General features: G+C 36.5%; 2 protein-coding genes across 3 annotated transcripts; one reads left to right on the top strand and one right to left on the bottom strand.

Annotated features, from left to right (window-relative positions):
- The first annotated feature begins 191 nt into the window (after nucleotides 1-191).
- Nucleotides 192-8,167, top strand: LOC100789362 (coatomer subunit gamma-2). 2 transcript variants are annotated; one of them, XM_003541008.5, is made up of 18 exons: nucleotides 192-434; nucleotides 882-979; nucleotides 1,079-1,129; nucleotides 1,260-1,373; nucleotides 1,483-1,683; nucleotides 1,764-1,865; nucleotides 3,691-3,798; nucleotides 3,878-4,111; nucleotides 4,372-4,622; nucleotides 4,744-4,915; nucleotides 5,005-5,160; nucleotides 5,270-5,320; nucleotides 5,463-5,603; nucleotides 5,686-5,883; nucleotides 5,985-6,116; nucleotides 6,199-6,372; nucleotides 6,570-6,809; nucleotides 7,685-8,167. In XM_003541008.5, the coding sequence occupies exons 1-18, from the start codon at nucleotides 389-391 to the stop codon at nucleotides 7,877-7,879; spliced, it is 2,664 nt and encodes an 887-aa protein (XP_003541056.1). In that variant the 5' UTR covers nucleotides 192-388; the 3' UTR covers nucleotides 7,880-8,167. The 2 variants fall into 2 exon arrangements, with proteins under 2 accessions (XP_003541056.1, XP_040863297.1); XM_041007363.1 differs by having other exon boundaries at nucleotides 197-434; nucleotides 882-1,129.
- A 1,748-nt stretch (nucleotides 8,168-9,915) lies between these two features.
- On the bottom strand, nucleotides 9,916-14,052 carry LOC100787237 (guanine nucleotide-binding protein subunit beta-1). Its single transcript, XM_003541007.5, has 6 exons — nucleotides 13,612-14,052; nucleotides 13,395-13,489; nucleotides 12,525-12,949; nucleotides 11,046-11,403; nucleotides 10,819-10,932; nucleotides 9,916-10,202 (listed from the first exon to the last, which is right to left on the bottom strand). Exons 1-6 carry the CDS (start codon nucleotides 13,715-13,717, stop codon nucleotides 10,167-10,169), a joined length of 1,134 nt encoding a protein of 377 aa, XP_003541055.1. The 5' UTR covers nucleotides 13,718-14,052; the 3' UTR covers nucleotides 9,916-10,166.
- Nucleotides 14,053-14,865: the final 813 nt, after the last annotated feature.

Raw genomic sequence — 14,865 nt, 5'->3', positions numbered from 1 at the left:
ATGCAAAAATAAAAAATATGCAAGGTAGCAAGATAAAAATATGCATACTTTTTTTGCTGATGTAGTAAGATAAAAGAAATAAATAAAAACAGTAATATACAATAAAAAAATAACACTATGAATACAATATGCAAGAGAAAGAGAGATGCAAAAATAAAGCTGTAATAATAAATCCAGTGATGTTTTACCCACCGAGAGAGTAACACGGTAGGACACAGTGGGTAGTATCCACCCAATCTCGTACTACAACTACAAAGCCCTCTTCTCTTTTGTTTTCTGTTGACGAACCATTTTCTCTGTTTGCAAACTTGAGTGGTGCACTCGCATCAGCGCAGAGGCACCTGCAGAGTTGCGATTGCGCTCTTTCCAGATCTCGTAGATTCCGCACATGGCTCAGCCGCTCGTGAAGAAGGACGATGACCGCGACGACGAAGGTGATTCCTTCGTTCTTTTGTTTTTTCTCTTTCGCAATTCGATCTGCTCTCTGCTGTGATTTTGTTTTGCGTTTAACTCTTCCTTTATTTGCCATTGCTGGATAACACTCCCTCACTTCCAGATCCAATGTTTAATTTTGCTTTCCAATTGCAAATGACACAGATCACAATGCTTGGATTGGATTTGAACTATAACTTGTCGTTTTGGAAACTTTAATCTATCCAAGACGTATAATTTGCTATGCATATAGTCAATTATGTGCAAATTGCAGTTGCTTGTTTAAACATGTCTATGGTGATGAGTTGATACTTGATGGATAATTTAGATTTTTTTAATGCTTTTGCTTCTTCTTCTCATTTTGGTCATTGTTGTGATGAGTTCAGCTTGTATTATAAATGACTCAATGCTCTTATTAATTTATGAATTATGATTGTTTTGGTTAACAGCTGAGTATTCTCCCTTTTTGGGAATTGAAAAGGGAGCTGTTCTTCAGGAGGCCAGGGTTTTTAATGACCCACAACTAGATGCTAGGAGATGTTCACAGGTTTTTCTTTTATTATTTTTAATTGATCTTATGTTTTCATTGTGTTATTCAATGGTTGGATTTGACATTGAATTTGTTTGTTATCTTTTTCTTTTCCAGGTTATCACAAAACTTTTATATCTACTGAATCAGGGAGAGACATTTACAAAGGTCAAGAGGTTTTTCTTTGTCTTTTCTATTTCATAGATATTTGTGGTTGTTTATAGAATGGCTTTGCAGAATTATATTAGAGTTGTTACGAATCCCTTTTCAATAATTTGTTCTTGTTGTAATTTCATAGACCGAAGCCACAGAAGTTTTCTTTTCTGTAACTAAGCTTTTCCAGTCTCGGGATCTTGGGTTAAGGAGAATGGTCTACCTGATCATAAAGGAGCTCTCCCCTTCTGCAGATGAGGTTACAAATTCTTGCAATTTTCATGAGCAGTCAGATTCACGAATATTGTCTGTATATCACAAACAGAGATTCTGACCGTTCTATCTCTTTTATTTTACTTTTTTACCAGGTTATCATCGTTACAAGCTCTCTCATGAAGGACATGAATAGTAAGACTGATATGTACAGGGCTAATGCTATTCGTGTCCTTTGTCGTATCACGGATGGAACTCTCCTTACTCAAATAGAGCGATATCTGAAACAGGCTATTGTAGACAAGAATCCAGTTGTTGCAAGTGCAGCCCTAGTTAGCGGCATTCATATACTCCAGGTATTAACAAAATCTATTTGTAATTCCTTATCTCATATTCCATATGTGTTGCCTGCTTATTTTATGTCCCCCCTTATCAGACAAATCCCGAGATTGTAAAAAGATGGAGTAATGAGGTTCAGGAAGCTGTTCAATCAAGGGCAGCTCTTGTGCAATTTCATGCCCTGGCTTTGCTGCATCAGGTATGTTGCGTTGCATGAATGGTTTGATGTTGTAGTTTCTTGACAATATTACCAAATGATCCAAATCATGAATCGTTTGGCTAATTTTTGAATCATGAATCATAAATTGTATCGAATTCTAAGATTCAAAAACACACTGAAAATAGCTTTTAATTTATCATATAAATGATAAATGACGTGTAATACCCAATGTAATAATTTTAAACTAAAAAATCGCCATAAGTGTCACAAAACAAAATCACAAGTGTATGTGAAACCTTTATTTTAGAAGCATGCTTGAAACCTTTATTTTAGAAGATCAAAAATAGAGCAATGGAACAACCAAATATAGTGCATAAAGAGAGAGTGATAGTGTGAAACCCAATTTCAGAAGAATAAAAATAGATATCTGAATAATCAAATATTGTGTGTTCAAAAGTGTTCCTTCAGTTCCTTTTCATTTAACAGTCTTAGCTTATCAAACATTTCAATTTCTTTGATAAGTAGTAAAAGTAAAGTAAAAAAAATTAAAAACAATGAATTGCAGTTCACATCGGTGATACAGAAGCAGGCCAATTCATTCATGTATTTAAGATTCATAGTTATCTGTGATTCATCACATGATATGAATCATTGACTAGTCAAATTGTGATTCAAATCATGAATTGTAAGATTCTAGTAATTACATTTCTTGGTGTATTAAAACAAATTCTACTGAAAACCCAAAAGCTCTGTTGCCCTCTCAGATAGTAAATCAGTGCTGCAAAATAATTCATCAGCCACTGAGATATGTAGCAAGAGTACCTTTTGCATGGTCAATTTTATTTTTATAACATTTAAAATTCATTGAATATTCAGTATGAACTTGTCTTTTTCATTACTTTCTGTTAAACCTGTTAGATATAAAAGTTTTTCAGGTGTTTTCACCCAAGAACTTAAGCTTTTGGGGTAGATAGTTCTTCACATGGTATCAGAGCTTCTATGACCAAGTAGTCCAGAATTTGATCCTTATTGCCCCCAATTTTCTGAATAAAATTTTAATTGCAACACAACATAGGCGGGCTTCTGCATTGTCCACATTTTGAGCCCAAAGGGCTCTTGCATAAAGAGTATATTAGATTCACTTGGTATTTACTTGTATCTTTTGCTTAAGACACCTATGACTTTTTATTGTTAATTATGAATGTCATAAATTTTGTGTAATTTTTATCATTTTTGAGAATTTATATGTATATATTATACGTTACATAAACTGTATAAAAAATTTCAGAATAGTGGCCATCCCCTGATCTGCTGCCTTGCTATAGTGTTTTTTGGGTCATCCGCTACGTGCTACTATCCGAGATTCATAACTATTCTTTTTTATCTGAAGGATTTGACTTCTGTATAAGCTCATTAAATAAGTAATTTTGCAAAAAGTAAATGAAAGACTGCACTTCTTGAAATACAACTGCCGAAGTTGATATTGATTGTTTGGTTTCTTGTCCGTCATATGGTTTTATGCTGTCTCCTGTGACTGAGACCTTTAGCATCATACTCCATTCACACTCTTTGCTTCAACTACAGCAGTATTTTACTTGTGGATGCATTGTGAAAAGTTTTTCTATCACTTAGTTTTTCAAAGGTTTATATGCTTTCAACCTCTTGTGGTAAATAAGTAGAAACTAGTCTGCATTAATTGTATATAGTTGCCTTATGGAGTTACTGTTTGAGCATGATTATGATGGAAATTCGACATCATGTAATTTTGATTTTACCTTCTGGGGATCTTATTTCTATTATGATAAAAAACAAATAAACTACAAAGAGTGTTGATACTAACACATGGTGGCTTACAACATTTCAGATACGGCAGAATGATCGACTCGCTGTTAGCAAGCTGGTTACAAGCTTAACCAGGGGAAATGTTCGCTCTCCTTTGGCTCAATGCCTTTTGGTCTGTTATACAAGTCAGGTGTGTTTCCCTTTTCATAAATAGCTCTCACTGAAGTGATATTTATTTGCGTAATCTTTAGATAGCATAATATCTGCAGGTAATTCGGGAGTCAGGAAATAATACACAATCAGGGGACCGCCCCTTCTATGATTATCTTGAGAGTTGCCTTCGTCACAAGTCAGAGATGGTGATTTTTGAAGCTGCCAGGGCAATTACAGAGCTCAATGGAGTAACTAGCCGAGAATTAACACCGGCAATTACTGTTCTTCAGCTTTTCTTAAGTTCATCTAAGCCAGTCTTGAGATTTGCCGCTGTCCGCACCTTGAACAAGGTTAACTTTTTTTAATTACTTAAATTTCAGAGAAAATACTTTTTCATGCTTTTGTTAAATTTGACATAGGATACATGACAGCCTCCATTCTGAAGTGAGCATTTTGCTTTCTTGCCTGCTATAATTTCGGGGAAGTTGATAGAGAATCATAAAATCTTTTCATTTTCCTTAATATAGTATTGTAGCTAATCTCATAAGATGTGTCGAACTTGATCCATACATTTTTTTATAATGGTTGAGTGTGGCTTTGAACTTTGCAGGTGGCAATGACACATCCGATGGCAGTCACTAACTGCAATATTGATATGGAAAGTTTAATCTCTGACCAGAACAGAAGCATTGCCACACTTGCCATAACTACTCTATTGAAGACAGGAAATGAATCAAGTGTGGACCGTCTTATGAAGCAGATTACAAATTTCATGTCTGATATTGCTGATGAGTTCAAAATTGTTGTTGTTGAAGCAATAAGATCACTATGCTTGAAATTCCCTTTAAAATATAGATCTCTGTGAGTATATGTCAATGTCATTCTATAGGTTTCTTTCCCCCAGAAGTTACATATTTCATTTGAATGTTTTTCCTAGATGAATGGTCTAAATTACTGGTTTCTTTTCTGTTATTATTTTCAGGATGAATTTCCTAAGTAACATTCTTAGGGAAGAAGGTGGCTTTGATTACAAGAAAGCAATTGTAGATTCAATTGTGATTCTTATTAGAGATATCCCTGATGCTAAGGAAAGTGGGTTGCTTCATCTTTGTGAGTTTATTGAAGATTGTGAATTCACTTATTTGTCCACACAGGTAGTAATTTTGGTTTTGTCCTTTGCCATTTACTTTGTGCGCTTCTGGATTTTTATCTTTAATTGTTAATTTTTCTCTCTATCCCTTAGATACTGCACTTCCTGGGAGTTGAAGGACCAAAAACTTCTGACCCCAGCAAATATATTCGTTATATTTATAACAGAGTACATCTTGAGAATGCGACTGTTAGGGCCAGTGCTGTGAGCACATTGGCAAAGTTTGGTGCTGCTGTTGATGCACTAAAGGTGTTACTCACCTCGGTTAATTAATTATTTTCTCTAAATTTCTCCTAGACTTTTTGTTTTTTTAGGGTGATATTTCGACTAATTTAAATCTCCTAATTACTCTTTGCAGCCCCGCATATTTGTACTGCTAAGGCGGTGTCTTTTTGATAGTGATGATGAGGTGAATTTCTGTCATATCTTACAAGACATTTCTATACTTATGTGCTTTATGAGATCATACAATTTGCAACTCTAGAAGTGTGTAAACTTTAACGCTGTTACTTGCTTTGATTTATATCTGAATGATTTTGATTTCTTCATAGGTTCGTGACAGAGCAACACTTTATCTGAACACACTTGGAGGTGATGGTTCAGTTGTCGAGACAGATAAAGATGTGAAAGATTTCCTCTTTGGGTCATTTGTTATCCCGCTTGTCAATCTGGAGACTAGTTTGAAAAACTACGTAAGTTCTCTGTATTTTATTTTCTTGCTTTTCATTGGTTAAGGTCTTATGGACATATTGCATGTTTTTAATGTGAATGCAGGAGCCTTCAGAAGAGGCTTTTGACATTGATTCAGTGCCCAGGGAGGTCAAGTCTCAACCACTTGCAGAGAAGAAAGCCCCTGGTAAAAAGCCTACTGGTTTGGGTGCTCCTCCTAGTGGTCCCCCATCTACTGCAGATGCATATGAAAGGCTGCTTCTATCCATTCCCGAGTTTGCAAACTTTGGGAAGCTTTTTAAGGTTATTTTACTTAGTTCTTGTTTCAAAATTATATACTTTATATTTTCTTTCCTTATATACTGTAATATGTACTATGTATTCTGATGTTGCTTTCTTATCAGTCTTCAGAACCTGTGGAGCTTACTGAAGCGGAGACAGAATATGCAGTTAATGTTGTTAAGCACATTTTTGATCGGCATGTTGTGTTTCAATACAACTGCACAAACACGATACCAGAGCAATTATTGGAAGATGTAATGACTTGTATCGATACTGTATAATTTCATACTAGAATGCAACTCCAGGTCTTCTGTATAAATTTTTCCTCTATTCCAGGTTATTGTGATTGTGGATGCATCGGAAGCAGAAGAGTTCTCTGAAGTGTTCTCAAAGCCTCTCAGATCTCTTCCTTATGATTCACCTGGGCAAACATTTGTGGCTTTTGAGAAGCCTGAGGGATTGCCAATTGCTGGAAAATTTTCGAATGTTCTGAAATTTATTGTTAAAGAGGTACTTGTCCCCTTTATCCTTGGGAAGCATTGTGGTTTTTCTTTGTCCTAGTCCTAGACCCCTGGTATATATCACGAAGTGTATATTTCAAGCGTGGAGCTTATTTTATTTTTCTCTGGCACGGAATTTGTGGAAAATAAAACAATAATATTTTTGTGGAAATCTAATCACTGCTTCATGTATTGGATATTGACCAGGTTGACCCAACCACTGGTGAGACAGAAGATGATGGTGTTGAAGATGAATACCAACTGGAGGATTTGGAGGTTGTCACAGCAGACTACATATTGAAAGTGGGGGTGTCTAATTTCAGGAGTGCATGGGAAAGCATGGGCCCTGACTGTGAGCGAGTGGATGAATATGGTCTTGGCCCCAGGGAGAATTTGGCTGAAGCTGTAAATACCGTCATTAATCTTCTTGGGATGCAGCCTTGTGAGGTAAGCCAATGGCGTCAATAGCTGCTTTGGTAAATGTTTGTTAGGAAACCAGACCCATTATATTGAAATGGTTATGAGCTGTTTGCACAATTTTTACTACACAACAAGGTATTGTTTTGTTTGTTAGATTCATTTTCTGCATGACTTATTCGAGAGCATATACCAGAAGTTGACTTTCTATTTCCCACACACAAATTTGAGGTTTAATATTAGTCATGTGCTTTTTCAGTGGATGCATATAGACTTACCCAACCTAATTCCTTTGAAAAATTTGAAGTTGAACTTTGACAATTGCTAAACTCAAGCCACATAGACACCGCATGTAAAATGCTGTTGACATGTGCATTCACACATTGACATAGAGGTTCACTGGTGACCTGAATTAGAAGATATTCTTGGGTGATTTGGTTTGGGAGTAAAATACTTACTCTTATGGCACAAAGATCAAGCCCAAGTGTTCAGAGTTTGATATTATTTACATATAGCAAATACGTTTGGTGCATATTAAAGATTTTATTGCTCTCACCCAGCCTAGTTCCTTTCAAAGATTTTGAAGTTGAGCCTTGTGACATTGCCAAAATCCAGGCACAAGGAGGGTATGAATGCATGTAAATGCTATTGTATGCCCAGAGAACTTAAAAAAAGATTATTAGGTGCTCAAAAGTTAGTCATACATGAATCTGACATCATCTAGACATAAGACTTGTAATGGTGCCATTGAGCTGCAAGAGATTTCTCTATCTTCATAACTTCCAAGAATTTTTCAAATGAAAAAGAATAGAGAATCTTTAACTGGTGTCTGTTCATTAGTAACTCTAGGCTATTTTCTGGGAAGCTGATATCATTCTTGTAATTTTTTTGTTCACTATTTGCAGGGAACCGAGGTAGTCCCACCCAATTCAAGGTCACACACATGCTTGTTGTCAGGTGTATTCATAGGAAATGTGAAGGTTCTTGTGCGGTTGTCTTTTGGACTTGATGGTCCAAAGGATGTTGCGATGAAACTTGCTGTCAGATCCGAGGATGAAACTGTTAGCGATACCATCCATGAGATTGTGGCTAGCGGCTAGTGCACTTTGTCAAGAAATGTTGGCTCAACTCGGCCTTTCTTTTTGTTACTGAGATTGGAGTTTAGCAGCCTCATAGATAGCCGTGTGTAAAAAGAATTGCAAAACTGTACACTTAGTATATGCAATTTATTGGTCGCCCATTGCATGCTTTGTTAGACTAGCAACAATACTTACCAGTATTACGTTGGGTTTGTTGGAGTAAACTTCAATGGTGATGATTATACTTCTTTTATTTGTAGCAACTGTAATACGAATTTTGGGGATTTGCATAAATATTTGTTTTTTCAATGATTTGGATATTTGTTAAAAATAACAATTGTTTAGTGCAAAAGATGTCACTATTTTGTGCTTTAAATCTACGTTTTTCTGTAGATGTGCGTGTGCTGCCCGCAAGAGCTTCATTCACTATAATGATCCTAAAGTATTTTTTTTGCCATATTTTTTGATAAAAAAGGATTCAGAAGCTTATACGTATGGATTTTTCAGAAAATATCTCACGTTGAACTTATGAACAATGATAAAAGTGAAAATAAGAGGCATACAGAATATTGGTTACAGAAGTTCCATCTTATATATGCATGGGGCCTTTACATATAGTTCTGATACGGCAGAAGCAAGGTTTTAGCGGCTGCATACAACGTTAACACCATAGAATCACCAGACACCTCAAGCAAGGGTACCCTCGTAGCTCCCTATGGTTTTATTTTACAGGACAAAAATAGCACTAACCCGCTCCTTAAAACCGTTGTTAATGGCAAATTTGATTTTATATAGTTCAGGACACTTTCGGGAAGCTTCTTAGCTAAAAGGGATTTTGGTATAGTTACGGAAGCCGGTAGTAGTACAACGGAAAAAAGTACCGGATCACACACGTGCACATGAGCACAAACAAGCCGCTGCAATAGATGCAAGGCTAAAATGAAAGGTGCCTCCACCATCTCCACTGCCCCATTCTCCTCTGCCACGAACTGGCACTCCACGACCGCAGTTGCCTCCGAGATCACTCTCGCCTCCCCAGAGATTTTCTTTGCTCCATGCCCATCTACTGACAGGTCCTCCTTGGCAAAGACTTGCCTTGGAGACCCGACGGATGATGGACATAGGGCACAGGACAGAGGAGATCCCTAGGGAGGCCGAGAGGACCACGGAGGCAACTGGTATGGGGGAGTGTCCATTAGTGTGACTGGGAATGGAATCTTATAGTGTGTGTTACACTCTGCCTCTGCCGGCAATGGAGTAGTTGCTTACGTTGTCTTTAACGTGACCTAACAGGCACTTAGTTTCATCCTACTGTGTTGTCTCCGTGCCATACATAACAGATGCCAAAGATAGAACCAAATTGCAGTGTAGAGAGAGAGAGCTGGACACAAGTTACAAGTATTAAGTCGGGTTTATTGGAGTAAACTTCCATGGTTATGAAATGATGATTATACTTCATTTCTTTGTAGCAGCTGTAATGCGAATTTTGGAGATTTGCATAAGTATTTGTTTTCTCAACGATTAGTTTTTTTTTTGTTAAAACAGCAATTGTTTAGTGCAACAGACACGCCACTATTTTGTGCGTAAAATCTACGTTTTTCTGTACGATTTTGATGCACTATGGTTCAGTGAGGGTAGATATGCTGCCCGTAAGAGCAGCATTCACTACAATGATCCTAAAGTAATATTTTCTCTCTTTTTTTTGCCATACTTCACCTAATAAAGGATTCAGAAGATTACACACAATCAGGTTATTCAATGTATGTTACAATTTATACGACTAGTACGACTAAATGTATTTTCAAGAAGATATATGCATTTCAGGTTGAACTTATAAGCAATTACTGCACTCAGATGATAATAAGAGACATAAAAAATATTGTTTACAAAAGTTTAATCTTATATATGCACCGGGCCTCTTAATTTGTGATCTATTTAGTTATGGCTACGGCAGAAGCGGGTTTGAGTAGGTTTTAGCGGCTGCATTCAACGATAATTGAAGCAAGGGTAGCTACATTATGGATTTATAGGACAAAAATAGCATTTACTAACAGGTGTTAAAGAGGAATGCAAATTTTCATTTTATATAGTTCGGGCCACTTTCAGGAAGCTCCATAGCTAATCACACCTTTAAGTATTATAATTATCATAGTTATAAGGGAATGGTACAGTTGGCGGAGTGGGTAGTACAATGGAAAAAGTACTAAGATCACACACATGGACAAACGGACATGAGTTGCAAGGCTAAAATGAAGGGTTATATAAATTAGCACGCAATTCGTCTCCAATTTGACCTTCCCGCAATGGCTTAAGTTGTCCTCCTATGCCCTCCAAATGCCCATATCTGCAGTGCAAGGGACAAGTAGTTAGCAAATATATTCAGTGAACAAGAGCTATCTACATTCAACAACCACTTTTAGAACTTAACCCATAACTCCAAAAACACCGTATCCAGTATAATCGGTGGCATCCACATCGTTACTCTGGGATACAATCGACATAATGTAATTGTTACCCGTGTGAGGGTAGGACAATCCTAGAACAAAATGTTCTATTGTCATTACTAATTAAGTAACCAATACTTGCAGGGCCGTGTTCACTTCTGGAAGTTACAAACATTAAAATCTCTATAATGTCAGGCCCTTTACATTTCTAAAGAAATCATGTTTTGATGTTCCAACTCTGTTGTGCTAGTTAGATTTATACAACCTCATAAGCAATCTGTCAACATGTTGCTTCTCTGGGGGGATGGGGGTGGAGGTAATTCCTATTTATTTAAGGTTTAAACCGTGGAGGAATTAAGGCTTATAAATTCAGTTGCTTAAATGTTTTTAATCCTATAATCTATTGACAAGTAAGACAAATATCAAACACAAGTAGAAGCTAATTTCAAAATTGGTAACCCAACTGTGTATCACATAACCTAAGAGTTATTCAATATGGGCAAAATGCATGCTCACCTTTAAGTTTGTGTCCCAACTTCCTGTACACAAGGCACTTCCATCAGCTGACAAACCTAAGCAGCTGATCCTGTCCTCATGAGAGTCTTGGAGAGATCCTATGTTCAAGACCACCTGCATAGAAGCAAACATATGTTCTGTTAAAAAACTAAGCCGACTTCAATCACAGTGCAACCAGAAACAATGGAACCTGAAGTTGTTGTATGTTTTGCTAGAGCACCAAGTACCTTTGCCAATAAAGTGTCCCAAACATAGCAATCTCCATTTGTGTATCCAGCAAAAAGAAGTCTTCCTGAAGCAGAGAATGCAATGGAAGTCACAGGAGTGATGTCATTGTCACTGTGCTGCTGATAATAAACTTGAAGTTGGTGTCCAGTCCTAATGTCAAATAATCTGCAGGTTCCATCATCTGAGCCTGTTCCAAATCTATTACCGTCTGGAAAGAATTTGACTGCATTAACATCTCCCTCATGCCCATGAAATGTCCGCACTGCTCGACTTGCCACACGAGTATCCCACAATCGAGCAGTTGCATCACAAGAACCAGATACAAACATTCTTGAGTTGGATCCATTAATGGAGATACTGGAAGAGGACAAAGCAATAATATATTACTAAGAAAAAATTCAATACTAACAAATAATATTGAAAAGAAACACGGTGTTTAACAAGCATGTTGATTACCAACCAGATTTCATAATTTGTGTAGAAAGGAAGTTTTAAATTTATGCATATGCTTTGCATTTTGAAGCTAAAGTGGCCATTCTTTTGCAGATTAATTTATTCAACAAATCAAAAGCAACAAAAGTAAGTAAGTTATTATTGCCTCCCTTTTATTTTGCATCAACTGCACTTTTTTTTTGGGATAAATTAAAGTATTTATTAAAAGCTAAGTGAGAGCATAAGAGGTGCTCACTTAGCAGAACAGAACAAACTGAAGTACAATGTGGATAAAATAGAAAGATGAAGCCACACTAACCCAATCCACATCGCATCAACCTACCAAAATCCTACCCAAGTCTAAGTGCAAAAGGATCAACTGCACAGATTGTCAGGAGTTGGAACAGAAGGGGAGGGGGAATTTGTTAGGGACAGATAGAGTAGTTAGTTCACTAGAGGGGAATTCTTTCTCCTTGTTTCAGTTCAAATTCATTCAATCAACAAAGTTATTCTTTGGGTTCCTACTCCTAACACAGACATCCCTTTATTATGAAAGCAGGCAGATACCTCCAATAAATTTACAGAATCGCTGAAACTAAATCTAATATACTATTATATGTCTATCAGATTCTTTAACTAATACATTATCATGAATGTCTTGTGGTCGAATCCTACCCTTTCCCAGACTTATATACCAGAGAAAGGGTAAAGACACGCATGATTGAACACTAAGACCATTCAAATCTGCTGCATTGCCAAATGAATGTACTCTTAACCTTTTTTTTTCCCCTCAACTGAAAGGTTTACAGTGTAGGAATAATATTTGACCATAAAACAAACATCCATGATCTGACAAATCTGCTAGTCTTGCCAGTATTCTGGAGTTAGTTGTAAAGTTTTGTTTTGTAAAGACACATGAGTTCTTTTTGTAGGTTTGCAAAATAGATGGTAGGTAGGCATAATAACACAAAATACAAAGGAGGAGATAATAATTTACTCAAACAACAAACATTGGTTCAAACTAATTCAGCAAACAACTAACATACCTAAGTACATCTGCAGTATGTCCAGACTGAAACTCTCCTCCAAAGATAGAGGTTTTAAGGCCTGTAGTAATATCCCATAAAACACATGTCTGATCACCAGAACCAGTAATTAAATGAGTATCTTCATCTGGAACATACTGACAAGAGGAAACATAACCCTTATGTCCACTAAGCATCCGGGAAACAGGTAGATTCCCATCCTTGTCAGTGGGTGAATTAAGATTGAAAATAGAACAAACACTGTCAAGACCACCGCATGCAACAGACTGACCAGTTGGTGAAAAAGCACATGTCATGACCCATGCACAAGGCAGCTTTATGGCATGAATTTTCTGCCTAGTTAGAGCATTCCACACTATTAATCGCCCATCTTGAGATGCACTAACAATCTGACTTTTTTCAGAAGTCCAATCCAATGAATACACCTATAAATTTGAAAGCAATCCCAAGTCAACCTAAAATCTGCAAGTTTGATGATTAGAAGAAATCTACAACGATTGCTGATGTAGTATATCAAAAGCACGATGATTTCTGCTATGTAAGACAGAACAAGACTATCTCACAAGTCACGACTGGGGTGGACAAAAAGAAAGCTAGATAGCTAGATAGCTAATGGGAGAAGTTTATATAATTTTTTTCTGCTTATTATCTTCTCCTATGAAAAAATTTATCCACACAGGACCTCAAACTCATTAACGTTTGAGGAGATAATTCCATAATCATTTAACGAACCACAAACTGAAAAGTGATAAGCAGCTACTGTGGTGCTCTAGAAACCGAAAAGTCAAGCAAGTTAAGAGACCAAAATTGAGAACAAGTCAAGCAAGCAAAACATATCACAAAAAAAAAAAAGGGAACAAGGAAGGGTACCTTTCCCGTGTGACCCTGCAAGGTTCTACAGCAAACCAGATCCGTAGGTCCAAAGGTCACAGGTGTTCTACCCTGAGACCTTGCATACCCAGAAACTGAAAAAATACCCATCAAACAACGAGTTCAATAAGCAAGATCTAAGACCAATTATTACCACTGTGCTACCTAAAATAATCAATGATAATAGCAAAACAATTAAAGAAAAAAAGGTTATTACCATCTGTGTCGAGCAACGAAAGGCGCTTCTGCTTTAAACGGTGTCTGAGATTGTTGACGGTGTCGGTGGCAGCGGAGTGACGCTCTTTGAGCTCCGTAACAGACATTTGGGCTCCGTGACGTAACAAATTATAGTATTAGGGAAGGAAGGAAGGAAGAGGGGTGTGATGTTGGGTTTGAAGGGTAGAAGAGCATTGTGATTGTGAGGGAGAAAGGAATTTTATTTATTTAAAAAGCTGAATGAATCGTGAGATGAGTTGAGTTGTTGTTCTGTTCAAAGAGAAGAAGAAGAAGAAGAAGGAGAAGAAGTCAAGTTGTTTCTGACTTTCTGACGCTGGCAACTCTTCCACACACGGCCCCACCTTTCTCCATCATCTCCGCTTACATATTTAGTTTGATGTTCAAAATAAAATGAATAAAAATTCAAAACGCAGAATTAAGGCTTCTGCTCAAGTGTAATTTTACAACACATTTTTAAACGTGTTTCATACTTTTTTTTTTCCCTTTCCATGTAAATATAAATATATGTTTCAACATCTCTTTTAATTAAAATTTAAACCTAGATTAATCATAAATAGATACTATATCCAACCTCTATTTAACAGTAATGATTATGGTTACTGTACAATAACTGCATAATGGTGTGCGTGCGCATGTCTTGGTAACGCAAGGATCATGCTGACAGGGCACTGCCACGTGGCACTCGCTCATGCTTCTATACTCTTAAGTCGACATCACCTAATATTCCAATGTTAGACATAACAGGTTGAACATATGTGAAGGCAGATCCACATACGTAGGTTATGAAACACAAATATTAGACAACATATGGAATAACTAACTATGATTCATTAGAAACGCTACTCTCTCTCCCAATTCCAACCACCATCATGCTCTCAACATTAGAAAAATACTATTTTTAATAAAATAACTAATTTTCCACTTTTCTGATGTTATTTATTTAAATTAAGTTGATGATTTAGTTTTAAAACTAATTGATATTTTTATTAATTCATAATTAAGATATTAGTAATCAATATAACAGCAACATGTACATTTAAGGTTTTGGAAGAATTATGCGGTAAAAAAGGTTGAAAGAATCATTTTCCATCTTCTATGGAATAAAAAGATGAAAAACTAGTAAGTTCAATGGATAGAGAAAAAATAAATCCATTAAATGGAAGGCAAGGAAAAATATATGGATGAATATTGATTTGGACCTCCACTTTCTAGAATTTGAGCTGAATCTACAAAT

Source organism: Glycine max, chromosome 12 (assembly GCF_000004515.6).
Source record: "Glycine max cultivar Williams 82 chromosome 12, Glycine_max_v4.0, whole genome shotgun sequence".
Taxonomy (NCBI): domain Eukaryota; kingdom Viridiplantae; phylum Streptophyta; class Magnoliopsida; order Fabales; family Fabaceae; genus Glycine; species Glycine max.
The sequence above is the reverse complement of the archived record's forward strand: the minus strand, read 5'-3'. Positions and strand labels throughout refer to the sequence as shown.

Excerpts from the sequence above, each read along its gene's own strand:
- LOC100789362 (XM_041007363.1), top strand. The coding sequence starts at position 389 with ATGGCTCAGCCGCTCGTGAAGAAGGACGATGACCGCGACGACGAAG. Across the intron at positions 5,884-5,984 it reads ACTTTGGGAAGCTTTTTAAG|TCTTCAGAACCTGTGGAGCT; the intron begins GTTATTTTACTT and ends CTTTCTTATCAG. Across the intron at positions 6,810-7,684 it reads TTGGGATGCAGCCTTGTGAG|GGAACCGAGGTAGTCCCACC; the intron begins GTAAGCCAATGG and ends CACTATTTGCAG.
- LOC100787237 (XM_003541007.5), bottom strand. The coding sequence starts at position 13,717 with ATGTCTGTTACGGAGCTCAAAGAGCGTCACTCCGCTGCCACCGACACC. Across the intron at positions 13,490-13,611 it reads TTCGTTGCTCGACACAGATG|TTTCTGGGTATGCAAGGTCT; the intron begins GTAATAACCTTT and ends GTATTTTTTCAG. Across the intron at positions 10,933-11,045 it reads GGGACACTTTATTGGCAAAG|GTGGTCTTGAACATAGGATC; the intron begins GTACTTGGTGCT and ends GCTTCTATGCAG.